Source organism: Dysidea avara, chromosome 6 (genome assembly GCF_963678975.1).
Source record: "Dysidea avara chromosome 6, odDysAvar1.4, whole genome shotgun sequence".
Taxonomy (NCBI): domain Eukaryota; kingdom Metazoa; phylum Porifera; class Demospongiae; order Dictyoceratida; family Dysideidae; genus Dysidea; species Dysidea avara.
In genome coordinates this window covers 26,022,491-26,040,179 of record NC_089277.1, presented here as the reverse complement: position 1 = coordinate 26,040,179, position 17,689 = coordinate 26,022,491, and the positions used below count along the sequence as shown (strand labels likewise).

The following is a 17,689-nucleotide window of genomic DNA, read 5'->3' as shown; positions in this document are numbered from 1 at the left end:
GTAACATTTGCTGTTTGGTTGATTCAGAAACTTCGCCCCTCACCACCATCAGTAGACATTTTAAATCGCCTTTTGAGCATGCGCGGGTTTTATTTTGACAACGAACTGGGAAATTACGGTATATATATATATATATAACAGTCTACGTACAACAGTTGGTTAACTATATGGCCATGATCACTGCTTTTTCACCTACATTGCTGAAGGTAGCAACCAGTGGTGTCACCAGGCCTTCAGGGATGGGTGGGTGCACTCACCCACACACCTGGATCAAGTAATGTTGATGTAACAATTAAACGTTTATGAATATCACCTGCTGATTTACAATGAAAATATTGCGCTGTCAAGGTATGCACTCGCACACACTACTTGTCTTTTTTCATTACAGCAATAGCAAGCAGACGCCGCTGCCCTAAGGAAATTGGGTGAGCACTTGCACATCCAGGCCCACCCTTGGCTATGCCACTGGTAGCACCTTGTTTACAGCTAGGCTGTTTTGCGTGGATTTCATTGTGTGTTATATATCTCAATTAAAGTTATTTTTTGTGATTCAATTTCTCCTTATCTATTTGACTATATATTAAAGGTAGAAGTTACAATCTTATTGCATATGTGACCAGCTTAGCATAAACCCGACTTGTTAGCAATTTTCTGTTTTGAGATAATGGATAAAAAAGTTAAATTTAATGTGAGCTACATTGGTAAACAGTGAAGAATTGAAACATCCGATATACCAATGGATTCGGCTCTTCATGGAGAGTGGTTGACAAACATGAGTTACATGTGCTTGGATACATGGCAGTACAATATCAAGACACACGATAGTGTGTCGTGCAGCCCAAGTAGCCGGTGCGCCACACCGTGGGTATATTGACAGAAAGAAAGAAAACGTCATTTTCACACTTTTGTATCTCGGTGATCCCTTATCCAATTGGAACCAAATTTGCTATACAGTTGCCCGCCAGCCAGGGGAGTCTACATACTAAATTTGAAGGAAATCGCTCCAGCCATTTCCGAGATACAAGCTGCCAAATTTCGATTTTTATCTTCATTTTTTTTTCTTCTTTGTGTTTTCGCACACTGGCACAAATTGCTATAAAACGCAAACTCGTACTCCGATCACCTTGAAATTTGGCACACAATAAGGGAGTCCAAAGGCAAATCCTAGCATCAAATGTGGTGCAAATCCAACGAATGGTTCGGGGGTTATGACCGATTATTCACGTAAAACAAGATGAATTTGTTGTCACACCTACAGGGTAAACCGCTTCATGGAATGAATTGAAAATTGCTATGTAGATGGAGTAACCATCGTAGGAGTGCCTTTTGGTGGTTTGAAAGGAATCGAGATAAAGACCATGGAGATATGACACAAAACCCAACCTATATCACAATTACGCGATTGATTTTTATGAATAAAAAAGTATTAGTTTTCACGCCTACTAGGCAAGCCGCTTAGAGCAATGAGCTGAAAATCGGTGTATAGCTGGAATAATCTTCATAGAAAGTACTTGTAGTAGTACAGAAGAATCGAATTACAAACCACTGAGTTATGATTCGAAAGTCAACTCCGTGTGGCAAATGCGAGATCGAGATACTCTAATAGAACAGTCACCCTAATAGAGTATTCAGCTAATTTATTTACTCCATTATAGAATTCTATTACATTACAAGTTCTTCTGTAAGGAGTTCAGCTGCAAACAGTTAACCTTATAGACAGTTCAACAAGAAGCAATTCACCCTATAGAGAGTTCAGCTACAAATACATTACTGTAATGATTCAGAACATTACAAGTCACACTGAAGAGAGTTCAGCTACAAACAATTTACTCTGTAGAAGTTCTGCTACAAACAAGTCTTCATTCAGAGAGTTTAACAACCAAAATCCACCATGTAAAGACTTCAGCTAGACTAACAAGTTACTCTGTAGAGAGATCAGCTAGAAATAAGAGAGAGCTCAGCTATAAAACATCATTTTGTAGAGAGTTCAGCTACAAACAAATCACACTGTAGAGAGATCAGATAGAAGAAGCTACCTTGTAGAGGGTTCAGCTGTGAAGTGATCATCCTAGAGAGAGTTCAGCTAGAAAAAAAATCACCCTGTAGAGAGTTCAGCTACAAAGAAACCATCCCGTGGAGAGATTAGCTAGAAAGAAGTCACCTGTAGCGACATCAGCTACAAAGAAACCATCCTGTATAGAGTTCAGCTACAAACAAATCACCCTGTAGAGTATTTAGCTACAAACAAATCACCTTGTAGAGTGTACAACTAGACACAAGTCACAAAGTAGAGAGATCAGCTACAAGAAGTTACATTGTAGAGAGATCAGCTAGAAGAAATTACCATGCAGAGAGTTCAGCTACAAAGAAACCATCCTGTAGAGAGTTCTCAGCTACACCCTGTAGAGAGTTCAGCTACAACTTCATCACCCTGCATAGAGTTTGGCTACAAAGAAACTATAATGTAGAGAGTTCTGCTGCAAACAAATCACCCTGTAGAGATTCAGCTACAAACAAATCGCCCTGTAGAGAGATCAGCTAGACGAAGACACCTTGTAGAGAGTTCAGCTATGAAAAGATCACTGTGTAGATAGTTCAGCTATAAGAAGTCACCTTGTAGAGAGTTCAGCTACCAAGAAACCACCATGTAGAGAGTTCAGCTGCAAACAAACCACCCTGTAGAGACTTCAGCTACAAATAAATCGCCCTGTAGAAAGATCAGCTAGAAGAAGTTACCTTGTAGAGAGTTCAGCTACAAAGAAACCATCACGTAGAAAGTTCAACTACAAACAAGTCACCCTGTAGAGAGATCAGTTAGAAGAAGTTACCTTGTAGAGAATTCAGCTATATACAAAGAAACCATCATGTAGAGAGACAAGTCTCCCTGTAGAAAGATCAGCTAGAAGAAGTTATCTTGTAGAGAATTCAGTTACAAAGAAACCATCAAGTTGAAGGTTCAGCTACAAACAAGTCACACTGTAGAGAGATCAGCTAGAAGAAGTTACCTTGTAGAGAGTTCAGCTACAAAGAAACCATCATGTAGAGAGTTCAGCTACAAACAAATCACCCTGTAGAGAGATTGGCTACAAACAAGTTACCCTGTAGAGATATCAGCTAGATATAAGTTACCTTATAGGGATCAGCTACAAACAAATCACCATGTAGAAATATGTGTTGGAAACAAATCACCATGTAGAGAGTTCAGCTAGAAACAAGTCACTCTGAAAAGAGTTCAGCTACAAACAATGGGAGTTTCAGCTACAGTTCAGTTATGTATAAGAAGTCAACTTATTACCTAGAGTATGATTATCTTTCATTGTTAAATATATTAATATTTTTAACCAGACAAAAAACTGTACACAATATTTCTTCCTTTGTTCCACAATTCCTGCAGAAAAGATAAAAACAAGTTAGAAGGAAGCCCTAAAGCCGGCCATAGGCCAGCTTTGGGGTATACAAATCCAAAAAGAAGTGAAATCTAATCCAAAGCAGCAAAGCTGTAAAAAAGAGTGTGGCCCTCAAAAAAGGCTACAGTGAAAAAAGATGTGAAATCCAAGGTGACAGCCAAGAAATGGCTGTGATGGTAGGTTAATGGCAAAAATTTTAATTACAACAATTCAGGTGAATTTGGTGCCGAATCCTAGTGGAGGAGGCAATGCAAATTCACCTGAATTATCTCTTTGCCATTAACCTACCATCACAGCCATTTCTTGGTCGCCACCTTGGATTTCACATCTTTTTTCACTATAGCCTTTTTGAGGGCCGCACTCCTTTATTACAGCGTGCATTGGCTGTTTTGGATTAGATTACTTTACTATCACCATTTCTAGGTTGAACAACCTTCTTGCTTAATAGCAAGGGTGTGTTTAGGCCAAAACCATACCTTGATGAATTGAATACCCCAGCTCATGGTGAATAGAATGACACACAAGTCCCAACTATCACTCTCAAAACTTATGATTAATTAAACAAGCACTTGTACTTTTCCCATATAGGCACTGTACAAATCGATTATTCTGCTCTTCTTATTGTCTATCACTATAACTCCAAAAGTACTTACCAGATAAGGTTGAAACTTTAACAGCTCAAAGGTTGGTTTTTCCCTTTAGACAACAAAAGAAATCATATAATGAAGTTCAAGGAAATAGCAAACAAGTCGGTTTTTGCTCAGTTGGTCACATAATTATTTTGTTTGACTACCCATATATATTATTGTAATTTTGCTACCATTTATAATACTCCAATAGAGTGTATATATTTTGAGGACTTCTATTACAACATAGACTTTCATTGGTAGATAAATAAAATTACAAACATTTACTAAGAGTATAGATATTCATTTGCATGTTATACTGGTCTATAAAGTGTGCAAAAGAAAAAAGATAAATTCATCCCCCTTCCCTCCCCTCCCCCCACCAAAACAACTCTGAAATAAAGCAAAACTTTGAGAGTTTGTATTTCACAAATGCTTAGGGTGATTTTGTATGAGGGTTGCTGAATGCAGAGGGCATTTACTGTATAAAATCATTTTATTTGGTGGTGGTGCAAAAATAAGCTACATGTTACGTATATGTGACCCAGTCTGACAAAACCGGGCTTATCGCCTATTTAAAAGTATGGAGAAATGTCAGTTTTAAGTAATTAGTGTGTTGTAGCTCGCCAATGGTTGAAGCTATGTGTACCAAATTTTTACACGTTTTACACCAATTCCTTACCTTCCAGAGCATCCACAGTGCAAGTAGCCAACAACTAAGTTTCCCGCCATTTTAGATAATTTTTAAACCAAGGTTGACTGTATCAGGCGAGCTGCAAATTGGGTGGAAGGCGGGGGCCCTGGAAGGCGGGAAAGATGGTGTTCAAAAATTGAAAAGGAAGGCCAAGAGATGAATTAGGCGAAGTTTTGAGCCACTGAGGTCTCAAAACTGGCTAAGGTGAAAGGAAATTCACAGCAAAGGTACTTATTCAATACTACAGAGCTGAACAGCCACATACAGTCATTCCAAGGCTGACCAGAGCTCCATAAAGGCCCCACACCACACGTACGGATCGCCACTGGGCTTGGAAAAAGTAGCCAGCAAAACCAGACCACTCAAGTCTAGCTGATTTTAAATGTAGAATTAGATAGTTTATTCATGTAGCTTTGTGTCCTGGGTGAAAAATGGAATCTGCTGACATGGGCGATAAGACCGGTTTTCTCAGACTGGGTCACATATACGTAAGCTCGCATTTTCCTTCTTCCTGTCAATACATACTTAGGCATAGCATGTCAGCTTTTAAGGTTGCACAACACAGTGTCTTCGGATTACACTGCTAGGATAATTCAGAAATATAGCACACTCAACCCTCAAGATCTGTGCCCTAGAGAATCATGCATACACTTAGATACATACTTTATAAATGCATTACAACTACGTATGTTACAATATACAGAATGTGTGTACATGTGTGCACTGGCAATGTCAACTCAATCATTCACTTACTTGCAGTACTACATTGAAGTAGCAGATAAATGTGGAATGATTTCGCAGTGGCTATATTATTTATAGAGGATTAGGTTTCAAATGTGTATATATACATACATACGGTACTGCTCAAATGTAACGTCGTCTTGCGAGAGTGTGATCGATTAAAAAACCTTGCTAATTAAAGGGCATTTCGCTTGCAAGTATTCGTCCCAAAATGAAACGGGATGAATAGTCGCAAGCAAAATGGGTGCCACGCCCTTTAATTAGATAGTTTTTTAATCACTCGCCCTCTCATGAGACGACATTACATTTGAACGGTACTGTATAATAATTACAAATTCATCATACAATAATATGGTTAAATACTTCTTATGAATTTCTATGAAAATATTATTTGTGACTGAATCTGCAAGAACCCCACACGTTCATGCCATTTTCAAATTCCACTTTGTTACCATTTCTTTATATTGATAGCATAAGGAATGGACAACCAAAGTTTCAGTCGGAGAAGATGAAAGCTTTAGAAGCTACAGTGCTAAACAACAGAATGATCAATTTGTACAGTATAATACAGAAAATAAACTACAGACACCCAATTGCACGGTAATGACTTATGAATGCAGCTTTATACATCAATGAAACTTCCACCATCATGCTCCCTATAAAGAGGTGGATCCATTGTTCAATAAGATAAGTGTGTCTTACAGTCCCTTCTTATGACCAAGGCAAAAGTAAAAACTGCAAAAAAGATGATAGTAAACAGCACATTTACTGCAATGCACACTAATACTTGTTTCCTTGACATGAAACAAAGCTGTGTGAACTCCTCTTGATTTTGGGAATACAGCAGCTTTTGCCACTAGCTCCTCCTTCACTGTGAAGCAGGTGGTCAAAAGTTTTACATTTTTTTAAATTTGTAAGTATTCTGAATTTACCCATTACTGTATTATTTAAAACACATTCTACTCTTAAATTAGGCTTGTGTGAATATGTTGGATTCTTACAGATCTGGTTACATATGGTTAAAAGAAATTGCAGTATAAATTTTAGAGTTCCTGTAACTTACTATTGGCTTCTACCATGCACATAAAAATTATGGCACAAATAGAGTTACAATAACTAGACATACTTGCAAATGTTTGTCCATTGTCACATTAGATATGCACACAATAGATATGTACAGTATGAGGGTGTTGTTATACTGCAAGTACTCTCATAGGGTGAAAAATGTGGGAGGTTGGATGGTGGGCAACAATCAAGGAGAAATCTACATATGTAGGGCCAGAGTCCAATATATACGTCTCAGAGGCTTGGAACTATTCGGCATGTAACCTTTGAACTTGCCCATACATCCTATCAGGCCAATCTTCAGGCAACTAGATTGTTACTATAAATCACCAAAAGCAAACATGGGAAAGAAGACTTTAGTGGTGCATGGGTAAATGCTATCAAATTTTGAGCTATCATGCAAACCTGTCAGGCATTGTCACAGCTATAATATGTCTTAGACATTTACCTTTTCATGTTTATTTCACACACATAGGTATATAATCCACTGAGAGTAATGTAAAGTATTTTAATATATATATATACAAATTAATGATCACAGTGGAATTAGCCACATAAACTTACATACCTTGACTTTTGGTCCAAATCTTGGATCCAAAGCTACATAGATAATTAGAAACAGTCATGATAATTTTAACTTCCACTATACACACAAAAACCTTCAAAATTTTTTCAATAGTAGCAGAGCTCACTGTAATTTAAAGCACAAGGAACAAGTATACGTAGCTGCAGGTGTAAGTGACCTCCCTCACTGTCCTGTTTTTTTGTCTGTGATCCCTATATATTCAAATGTAAAATTTCTAATTTTTCCAGACACTTGTTTGTTTACTTTAGCAGTAACAGAATTCATTACCATTGCATACAACATCAAAAGAAAGAAATCATGGTACCAGACACATTAATCATGCAACTGAATGTGCATCTCAAACATTAACGACTGAAATGTGAATTCAATCATGTTCCACCTATTATACATCATTGCAAATGAAAAGCAGTACAAGAAATGCAAAGAATACGGAAATTCTGATTAAATGTGTGCCTCAACTATCAATTTCTAAGTGACCAATTCGTTTCAGTTCCAGCTATGTTCCACCCATTACATGGGATTTAAACGATTAATTGTTTAAATGAATTAATGTTGGAAGGAGCAACAGGCATATAGCAAAACAGGGGTATTACAAATGAATCAGCACAGGGAACAAGCGTGCACAAAAGAAAATTAAGTTGGGTTCCAAATAGAATGCTCAGCGCACGTGCACTGAACATGTTTAGCACAAACACCTCGTGCCCTATCACCTTGTGTCCTACACAGTTATCCGCGATGCCAAAGAGAAAGACCGCCGCGAAAAAGACCCCCCAGAGATCTGCGAAGGGCAAATCGGCAGCCGCAACACCGACGTCTCGAAAGAGAACAAGGCAGAGCAGTGAAAATGGCGACGAAGGACGAAGCACGGACAAACGCCAGCGTCGAACAGAGGAGGAAAGCACAGCCGAGAGTCTCACCGCAGCTGACATCCCCAATATTGTGACCACCATACTCAAATCTCTTTTTGCCAGCGGCTCAGACCGAACGTCGGACAGTCGACCCAGTAATTCTGCGACACTTGCGAGCAACAGTCCTTCTACCACGTCGGACTCCACAAACGAATCTACCGATAGCCAAGTCTCCCCTTCGCGTCCTTTGACAGCAGAAGACATTTCCGCTATTGTCACCTCCATTGTTAAGAGCGGCGCCAACCGGAGTACTCCCACCAGAGATTCAGCAGGGTTGCCAGCCCCGGAGCTTGGTAAGTAGTGTGTGTGCCACGCTGTCTTGTACAACTGTAATAATAATAATAAACAGGTTATAGTAGGAAGCTATCAGCAGTTACACCTCAATCACGCACCAATTTATTGTTCTTAGTATATGAGCAACACATAGCTGATTAGTAATTAACTCCCGAATTTGTCCACACAACCTTTAGATCAAAGCACTGGTGGTAGGAGCCTTGACCACGTTGAAGAGTTTGAGCTACCCACAGCACCAGCGGGTAGCACTAAAACACCGTCTCCAACACCGGGCTCTGCTTCTGCAAACCTCCCTCCTGTCCTGGTGAGCAGTGGGCTGCCCCCAATTCCTGCCAAGTTGGTATCAAGAGCACAGGATGGACTGTTTGTCGAAATGGCCAACCTTCTCCCTCAGAAGCTCTTATCTCAAGAGTATTACACGGGGGACAGCACATCCAGCCCTAAGCAGAAGCATCACGATGTTGCTAATATCATAGAGTGGGTGCAATGCTTCGGCATTTACACCGCTATTATTTCTAAAAAAGAACCTGATCGGACAGCTGACCTCATTGGCTACCAGCAAATGATTATTGACTCTTCTCAGAATTGCTGTGAAGGTGGCTGGTTAAATTACGATCGACACTTTAGGCTGAAAGCATCGGCCACTGGATTGAAGGACTGGTCATTGGTGGAAATGAACATCTGGAAAAGGGCCTTTCCTGATAGAGTCAAGCAGTTCCCACCACAGTATACACCATCTTATACTAGGCAAGGTCCACAGCGCTATTCTGCCAACTATTCCCAACCAAGGGAACGGAAGATATGCCTTGAGTGGAACGACAGTCCCAATCCCAACTGCCCTTACCCCGATTGCAAGTTTGAGCACCGCTGCTACAGATGTGTGTTCAATTCTAGAGTGACAGATAAAAGACACAAGGCTCTATTTTGCCCAAACATGAATAAAAAGCAACCCCTTCTTGGTGCTCCTACCACCACCTCCCATAACTGAGACAAGCCACGCCCACAACTAACTGCAGTGTATATTATCACATTGTTAACATTGTTTGCCATATACAAAGTGTCTGTATGTAAGCACAATCTTTTAATCATGTGTACGTACATAATATACACGGAGGCTAGCTTGATAACAGTTAGCTGGTCAACTGTACACGTAACGGGGGAAGTGTCATGCATTCATGGCTAAGTAGTGCTGCTTTTGACATCACAATTTTGCATGTATTGTGTGCATGCATGTGTGCATACATGACTGCACAAATCATTACCTCTCCTCCCCCCCCCCCCCCCCCCCAGATGTAAACATTCCTGAAGTGGAAGCAACCATGACCACTCCAATGTGCACCTCGTATGACAATTGGATACCACAATGGAAATCACACATCAGTACTGTTAAACATGTAGCAATTGTGCCACCCACAGCCATGGCAATTACAACCCCATTACAGACACATAACTGGATTTCCCTGCTAAGATACTATCCGAACCAGGAGTTAACCTCATTCTTCATATCAGGTCTCCTTCATGGCTTCACAGTTGGCTACAGCTCTCAGAAATCATTGAAATCAGCCAAACGGAACCTTCCATGTGCCCTGGAACACCCAGAGGTGGTAGACCAGTACCTGGCAGAGGAACTTGCTCAACATCGCATAGTGGGCCCATACCATACTGTATGGGCCTCACAGTTGCATATAAGCCGTTTCGGAGTCATACCGAAGAACCATTAACCGAATAAATGGAGACTCATAACTGACTTATCCCACCCTGCCAACCACAGTGTTAATGACGGCATCCCTAAGACTTTGTGCTCTTTGTCTTACATCACCATAGACAGTGCCATTAAGCACATCATACAGCTGGGCCAAGGAACATTGTTGGCAAAGATCGACATCAAACACGCATTTAGATTGCTCCCAGTACATCCAGCAGACCGCCACCTACTGGCCATGCGCTGGAGACATCAGATATTCATAGATACTTGCCTCCCCTTTGGACTGCGTTCAGCTCCCAAACTCTTCAACGTCCTAGCTGATCTTCTATCATGGATCCTGGAGCAGCAGGAGTAACACCTCTTCTGCACTACCTTGACGATGTCCTTCTGATAGCCCCTCCACAGTCTTCTACTTGCCAACATAATCTATGTGTTGTTAAGCAGGTATGTTCCCAGCTTGGCATACCACTAGCTCTAGAGAAGGTTGAAGGACCAACCAATTCGCTGACCTTTTTAGGAATCACTCTGGACACGAAACAGATGGAAGCACGCCTACCAAATGAGAAGTTATCCCGCATCCGCACCACAGTTAGATCCTGGTTCCGCAAGAAAAAAGCCACTAAACGTGAAATACTCTCACTCGTCGGATTACTTCAGCATGCCACTAAGGTAGTAAAGCCTGGCCGCACATTTGTGGCTCGCATGTATGCCACAGCTGCCAAAGTTAAACGACTCTCCTTTTACACCAGACTCACAAAAAGTTTTCGTTCAGACTTACAATGGTGGCACATGTTCATCACTAGATGGAACGGTATCAGCTTCCTTCACAATGCCCCCTCAACCAGCCATTGTGACTATCAGATAACCACAGATGCCTCCGGTTCATGGGGTTGTGGGGCACACTTTAATGGAAGATGGTTTCAGCTCTCGTGGTCAGCCGACTGGACTTCTATCAGTATAATGGCAAAAGAGCTTGTCCCAATTGTGCTATCCTGTGCCATCTGGAGCAAGACATTGTCACAGTATAAAACTGAGTTCAGGTGTGATAAGTTTAGTGTCATAGAAGCAACAAAGAAAGAATCTTCTAAGGACCCTATGGCAATGCACCTCCTTCGGTGCTTGTGGTTCCTCACAGCAATGTTTGACATCAACATAGAAGTGTCCCATATCCCAGGGGTGCTAAATACTTCAGCAGATTTCCTGTCCAGGAATCAGCTGGCACGGTTCTTAAGGCTTCATCCACAAGCGTCAACCAGACCAGAATCTATCCCACCAGCCCTGGTAGCTCTTATCTCACCAAAAAGACCAGCTTGGACGTCATCCACACTTCGTTGTAATCTCCGGAAACTGCTCCCACTCACCAATTGACTTCTTACACCCAAACAGTACTCATCTTAACCTTCTGCACTCGTAGTTATCATATACACAATAGTTGTCAGTTTTAGTAACATTGTATATTGAACATTTCTCAATAATACCCACTGTATGTTTTCTATGTTTCTCCTTTACTAATTACCCCCCCCCCCCCCCCCCCCTATATGCTTGGTGACGGGTACATCGGCTCTTGTATAATTTTATCAATTGTGCATTGGATGAATAAAAGTAAACCAGGCTACCTTTACCTCCCTACTGCAGGTCATCCACAAGGGGCAGCCACACTTGCTTATAGTAACATCCAGCAGCTACAAAGCCAAGCCCAACAGTTCATCACTCTTGGTTTAGCTCCCACAACAAGATCGACTTACTCCGCGGGCTGGAAAAGGTTTACAAGCTTCTGTGCAGAATTTGGGCTGCTGTCCACGCCAGCACACCCTGCTGTTGTTTGTCACATCATTGGTGGTTAGCAATCTGTCATATGGCACTATTAAAGTATATTTATCTGCTGTTCGCCACATTCATGTTTTGTCCGGCTTTCACACAGACCTCAACAACCAGTTTACCCCCCGGCTTCAGCTTGCACTAGTTGGAATCAAAAGAAGTCAAGCAGCTGCATCCCCCCAGCGAACACGATTACCCATCACCCTCCAAATAATGCAGAAAGCCAAACACTTGCTCTCCCAGAAATCGTCTTATGACAACACAATGCTTTGGGCAGCCTGCTGCCTGGCTTTCTTCGGCTTCCTGAGAGTGAGCGAGTTTACAGTGCCAACCCAACATGATTATGATGCATCAACACATCTATCTCTAAGCGACATCTCGGTCGACAACCGCAATAACCCCCAGCTCATCAAAGTACACATCAAGCAGTCAAAAACAGATCCATTTAGGCAGGGCACGGATATCTACCTGGGAGCAACCGACAACTCTATTTGCCCTATATCCGGGCTAATACCTTATCTCTCCATAAGGGGAGCTCAAACTGGCCCATTGTTCATCACCAAGGATCATAGATATCTTACCCGCTTGCTGTTCAGTCAAAAATTAGACACTCTCTTAGACCATCTCCAAATAAACACACAGCAATACAATACTCACAGCTTCCGGATAGGGGCAGCTACAACCGCAGCTCAAGCACTCATACCAGACGCCCACATTAAGATGCTTGGAAGATGGAGAAGTGATGCTTACCAGCAATATATCAGGACCCCACCACGTCAACTTGCCCACCTCTCCAAGCGTCTTGTATCAGCACCTATCTCTCAAGGTGGCAGCAGCCATGCCACTTCAAGTCATTAGTTACCTTAGTAATGTGTTATGTACTCATTTAGTTTATTGCATTGTTATAGCTCACATATCATACACAAAATTATTCAATCACAAGTGATGAATGATTCAGGTACTTCATAATATAAAAGAATAATAGTAATTAATGTGTTGTTTTTTTTTGTTTTTTTTTTGTTTTTTTTGTCTTTCATTTTTTTGTATAAAGGAATAATACAACGACCACCCAAACACCAATCACAATCAGATCCTTGGGTGAAAGGTCACCTTAACTGCTCCCTTTCTGTGGCTTAAAAAAGTTGCAAGAGTCTGGAGTGGGACTAGTGCTAGTCTTGCCCCCAGACATCTTGCTCCCCAAGTATCTGTGTTTTTAAAAATCCCGATATTAACGGCTCACACTTTCTCCCCTACATTACAATAAACAAAGAATATTTCAAAAAATAAAATATCCTACAGCTGTCGCGGCCTTGTACATTTACCAAACACCTCTACAATCATTTGATTAGGAGAGGTCTGTGGCAACTGCCGCAGGAAGACGGGTGAAGGATCACCAGATGATTAGCAGCGGAGTAGTAAGCAGTCGCGAGTCAGCAGCGTAACATGAGTGAACAACATTAAACAGTGCTACAAATAAAGAAGTGCACCTGCAATCAATCCAGTTCACACTATGGAAAAGTAATGCACTAAAGCCATGCTGCAAGTTACTACCAATCAATCAACATCTATACAGTAGAGATGGCGCGCAAAGGAGGACAAAGGCAGATAAGTGATGCATGCATTACAGATGCTGTAGTTGGTGAAATGGGCAGAAGTGATGTCAAACAGTGAAAAAATCAAGCCCTTATCCATAGTCGAGTTATGCTTCGCTGCATGGAGGCATCAGTCAGTCAGACAGTTAATCAGATAGCAAACAATTCAGCTAAATAAAAAATAAAATTTAATAGAAACTTGTTGGAAGGGTTTGGGGTCACTATGAAGACATTTATGGGCTTGGTTAAGCCAAACCAATACTGTCAAGCTGTTATGGAGGCTTGATTTTTTTATTATTATAGTGACCAGCACTGATGGTCTGACAGCAACATGTGCTGTAGCTTTAGGATTAGCGTAAGCAACCAATTATCATCATATAGATTATGGAGCTCTGTAACTTCGGAAGTGAAAGTCACACAGATCTCCGACTTGGACCAAAAACAAAGTTATAGGCTTCTCTTACTACATGTAGTTCTGTAGGCACCTAACATATTCTGTTTAGAAGCCAGGGGCGTTTCATTGCAAAACGAGACTTACCTATTATCGTCAAGTGTAATGTAATATCATCACCACAATCAGTATACTGTATCAATTATCAAGTTCAGCACTCTATACGTATCTTGCTTACAGTGAGTGATAAAAATTATTCAAAAATATCCCTGTGCAAATGCTCATGCTGCAAATGACCTCTCACAGTGGTGCATTTCAACTTGCCCCAGTCCCCACCCACTCCAAAAATCAACTCCTTTGCCTCATGGATGGCGGCTTGGAACATGTATGTCTCCACCATTCTTCTAGCTAAACTATCCCGAGCGCTAGAAATGTTCAGCTACCAGCACATTATACCCCTTAAACTAGTGTTGCACCAATACACATTTTTTCACATTAATTATACCAATATCAATATTTGCCTATTCTTGTAAACATTGTGCTGGTATTAACCGATATTCAGTCCTTCAGAACAAGGAAGGGGGAGCAGAAAATCACCTAAAATTAAATGCAAATGTAATGATAATGTAATCAATGTGGTTAATTGAGTGGGAATAAGATTTTTACAATGTTGTTGAGGTATTGCCACTAACCCCTTCATGGAAAAGAAGCCAAGTGATTATAAAATAGCTACGCCAGCTTATCACACGGAGTTTCTGGTGGGATTCAAGACCATTTGCGAAAAATGATTGACTAATTGCATGGGGTGCCAATAAATATACACAGCCTACTATAGCCTGGCAGTCATACTTTCACAAAAAAATCCTACACAGTTATAAACAGTTAGTGTTGTACACTGCATTTCACAGCTTCTTTACTTTCACCTGTTCATTACCATCATCAATGATTGATTGTGGGTTTTAGTTAATCGACAAAATCTCTCCACTTCGTAACTGATACCGCTACATGTAAAATTAGTTAATATCGGCTTTTACTGATAATTCAACCAATTATCAGTGCAACACTACTTTAAACCTCCAACCCGACCCCCTCAGCTTGGATGACTCACGATATTAAATTCTGCACCCTGGCTGCCAGCTATCCCATGCTATGCTGGGATATACAACATCTGGATACACGAGCAGAGTACTTAACTATACCCAATCCCAACCGGAATGCTTACCTCATGCACCAATTCCCTATCCGTCGTTCCTTCTGTCCTGGTACTGTAGATCTTCAGCTACTCCTGATGGAGAGGTAATCCCCTTCCAAACCACTGGAACTGTCCCATCCGTCCTTGGGCTGTCGATTCATCCTACCCCCTAGCAGTCCATCCTACCTCCTCCACTCTTCCCACCACAATCACTTATGCAAATCTGCTGTGATTTGAACAACCTAAGAACTTGCCAACACGTCAATTGTCAATGCCTCAACATTCGCGAACAATACAAAGGTGCGCACCCAAATACAAAGCACACTTGCCCACCTTATTTGTGGGGATTCCCCTACCCAGCATGCATACCCCACTACTACAGTACCACTCACTCTTGAGTGCGAACTATGCAATCACCCTGACAAGGCTTTTGTACAGCTGTTCTTATCCGACATTTGACAAGGGTGTAACTTCAGTTACACAGGCCCACACTCCGCGTACACGGTGCACAGTTTACAATCTGCATTTGCGAACCCATTTGTTTTGGGAGACCCCCTTGCTCAGACTGCACTCAAACTAGAACCTTTCAGTGTCCTCACCTGTCTGTACTTGTGGGCTTCAGAATTAACAATTTTATAGATCCCTCTGTATGTGCTCTTAATTACTATGATGATGCATACTCCATAGTTAACAAGCTTGGAACCCTGATAATCACTAATATCTTTATTACATTTGCACGAAGATCCAAACACTTCATTCTGTACATTATCCCAACATGTGATCAGGATACATTAACACATGTACTAGAGTTATGTGTCAGATTTAATTTGTAGCACTTGTTACCATCATGCATATTCATGTGTAGGTTTACATTAACCTACATTGCTTGCTTTTGTGTGCATATTGATACAGCCGCTGAAGTCGGTCGTGTAGTTTCATTGAAAATATAGGGGTACATAGAATATCATCAGAGGATACATTGTATCTAATCCAAAACAGCCAAGCTGTAAAAAAAGTGTGCGGCCCTCAGAAAGGCTATGGTGAAAAAAGATGTGAAATCCAAGGTGGCGGCCAAGAAATGGCTGTGATGGTAGGTTAGTGGTAAAAATTTTAATAATGACAATTCAGGTGAATTTTTGTGCCGCTTCACAAAAATTCACCTGAATTGTCGTTATTAAAATTTTTACCACTAACCTACCATCACAACCATTTCTTGGCCGCCACCTTGGATTTCACATCTTTTTTCACCATAGCCTTTCTGAGGGCCGCACACTTTTTTTACAGCTTGGCTGTTTTGGATTAGATTTCATTTCTTTTTGTATTTGCATACCCCAAAGCCGGCCTATGGCCAGCTTTGGGACTTTTTTAACCTATGTTTTTTTCTTTACTACAGGAAGAAGAAAAGATGAAGTAGATGTACTTTAAATATTTTATCAGTAAATGTACAAATTATATATACTGTATAATACATATGTGACCGGATTTGCGAAAAGGGGTCCAATTTGCCAACTTTGACAATTGATAACTTCAGATTGGAAAGAGCTATTGCCTTGATATTTGGGCAGTGGTGAGCACCACTATAGCTGAATACATGGTGAAATGTTCAGGTTAATAATTATGTTACTTGAACACTGAGTTATGGTCTCCAACATTTACGGAATTGGATGTGTGTGGAAGACCCCTTTTCGCAAATCCGGTCACATATATTGATTACAGAAATCTCCATGGTGGTTTCTTTGTAACTGAACACTCTACAAGGTGACTTCTTCTAATTGCTCTCTCTACAGGGTGAATTGTTTGTAGCTGAACGATCTACAAGGTAACTTCTTCTAGCTGATCTCTCTACAGGTGATGTGTTTGTAGCTGAATTTTGTATAGGTGATTTGTTTGCAGCTGAGCTCTTTACAGAATGGTTTCTTTGTAGCTGAACTCTCTAAAAGGTAACTTCTTCTAACTGATCTTTCTACAGGGCAATTTGTTTCTGGCAGAATTTTCTACAGGGTGATTTCTTTGCAGCTGAACTCTCTACATGGTGGTTTCTTTGTAGCTGAACTCTCTACAAGATAATTTCTTCTAGCTGATCTCTCTACAGGGAGATTTGTTTGTAGCTGAACTATCTACAAGGTAACTTCTTATAGCTGATCTCTACAGGGTGATTTGTTCGTAGTTGAATTCTGTACAGGTGATTTGTTTGCAGCTGAGCTCTTTACAAAATGGTTTCTTTGTAGCTGAACTTTCTCCAAGGTAACTTCTTCTAACTGATCTTTCTACAGGGTGATTTGTTTGTAGCTGAACTATCTACAAGGTAATTTCTTCTAGCTGATCTCTCTACAGGGCGATTTGTTTGTAGCTGAATTCTGTACAAGTGATTTGTTTGCAGCTGAGCTCTTACAGAATAGTTTCTTTGTAGCTGAACTCTCTACAGGGTGATTTGTTTGTAGCTGAAATCCCTACAAGGTAACTTCTTCTAGCTGATCTCTCTACAGGGTGATTTGTTTGTAGCTGAACTCTCTACAGGTGATTTGTTTGTAGCTGAGCTCTACAAGGCGATACTTCTAGGTGATTTCTCTACAGGATTCCTTGTTTCTAACTGAACTCTCAACAGGGTGATCTGTTCATAGCTGAACTTTCTACTGGGTGATTTGTTTGCAGCTGAACTCTCTAAATGGT

At 40.8% G+C, this 17,689-nt stretch overlaps 1 protein-coding gene across 3 annotated transcripts in view; it reads right to left on the bottom strand.

The window, feature by feature from the left end:
• The window catches only part of LOC136257207 (uncharacterized), a 181,438-nt gene that overhangs the window by 114,213 nt on the left and 49,536 nt on the right, over positions 1–17,689 (bottom strand). For 2 of the 3 annotated variants that reach the window (XM_066050282.1, XM_066050283.1), the window contains exons 7-8: positions 7,102–7,133; positions 5,481–5,531 (exon numbers count right to left, since the gene is read on the bottom strand). In XM_066050282.1, the coding sequence (XP_065906354.1) occupies positions 5,481–5,531; positions 7,102–7,133 (83 nt within the window). The remainder of the gene's footprint in view (positions 1–5,480; positions 5,532–7,101; positions 7,134–17,689) is intronic. The other variant, XM_066050284.1, reaches the window with a different exon arrangement.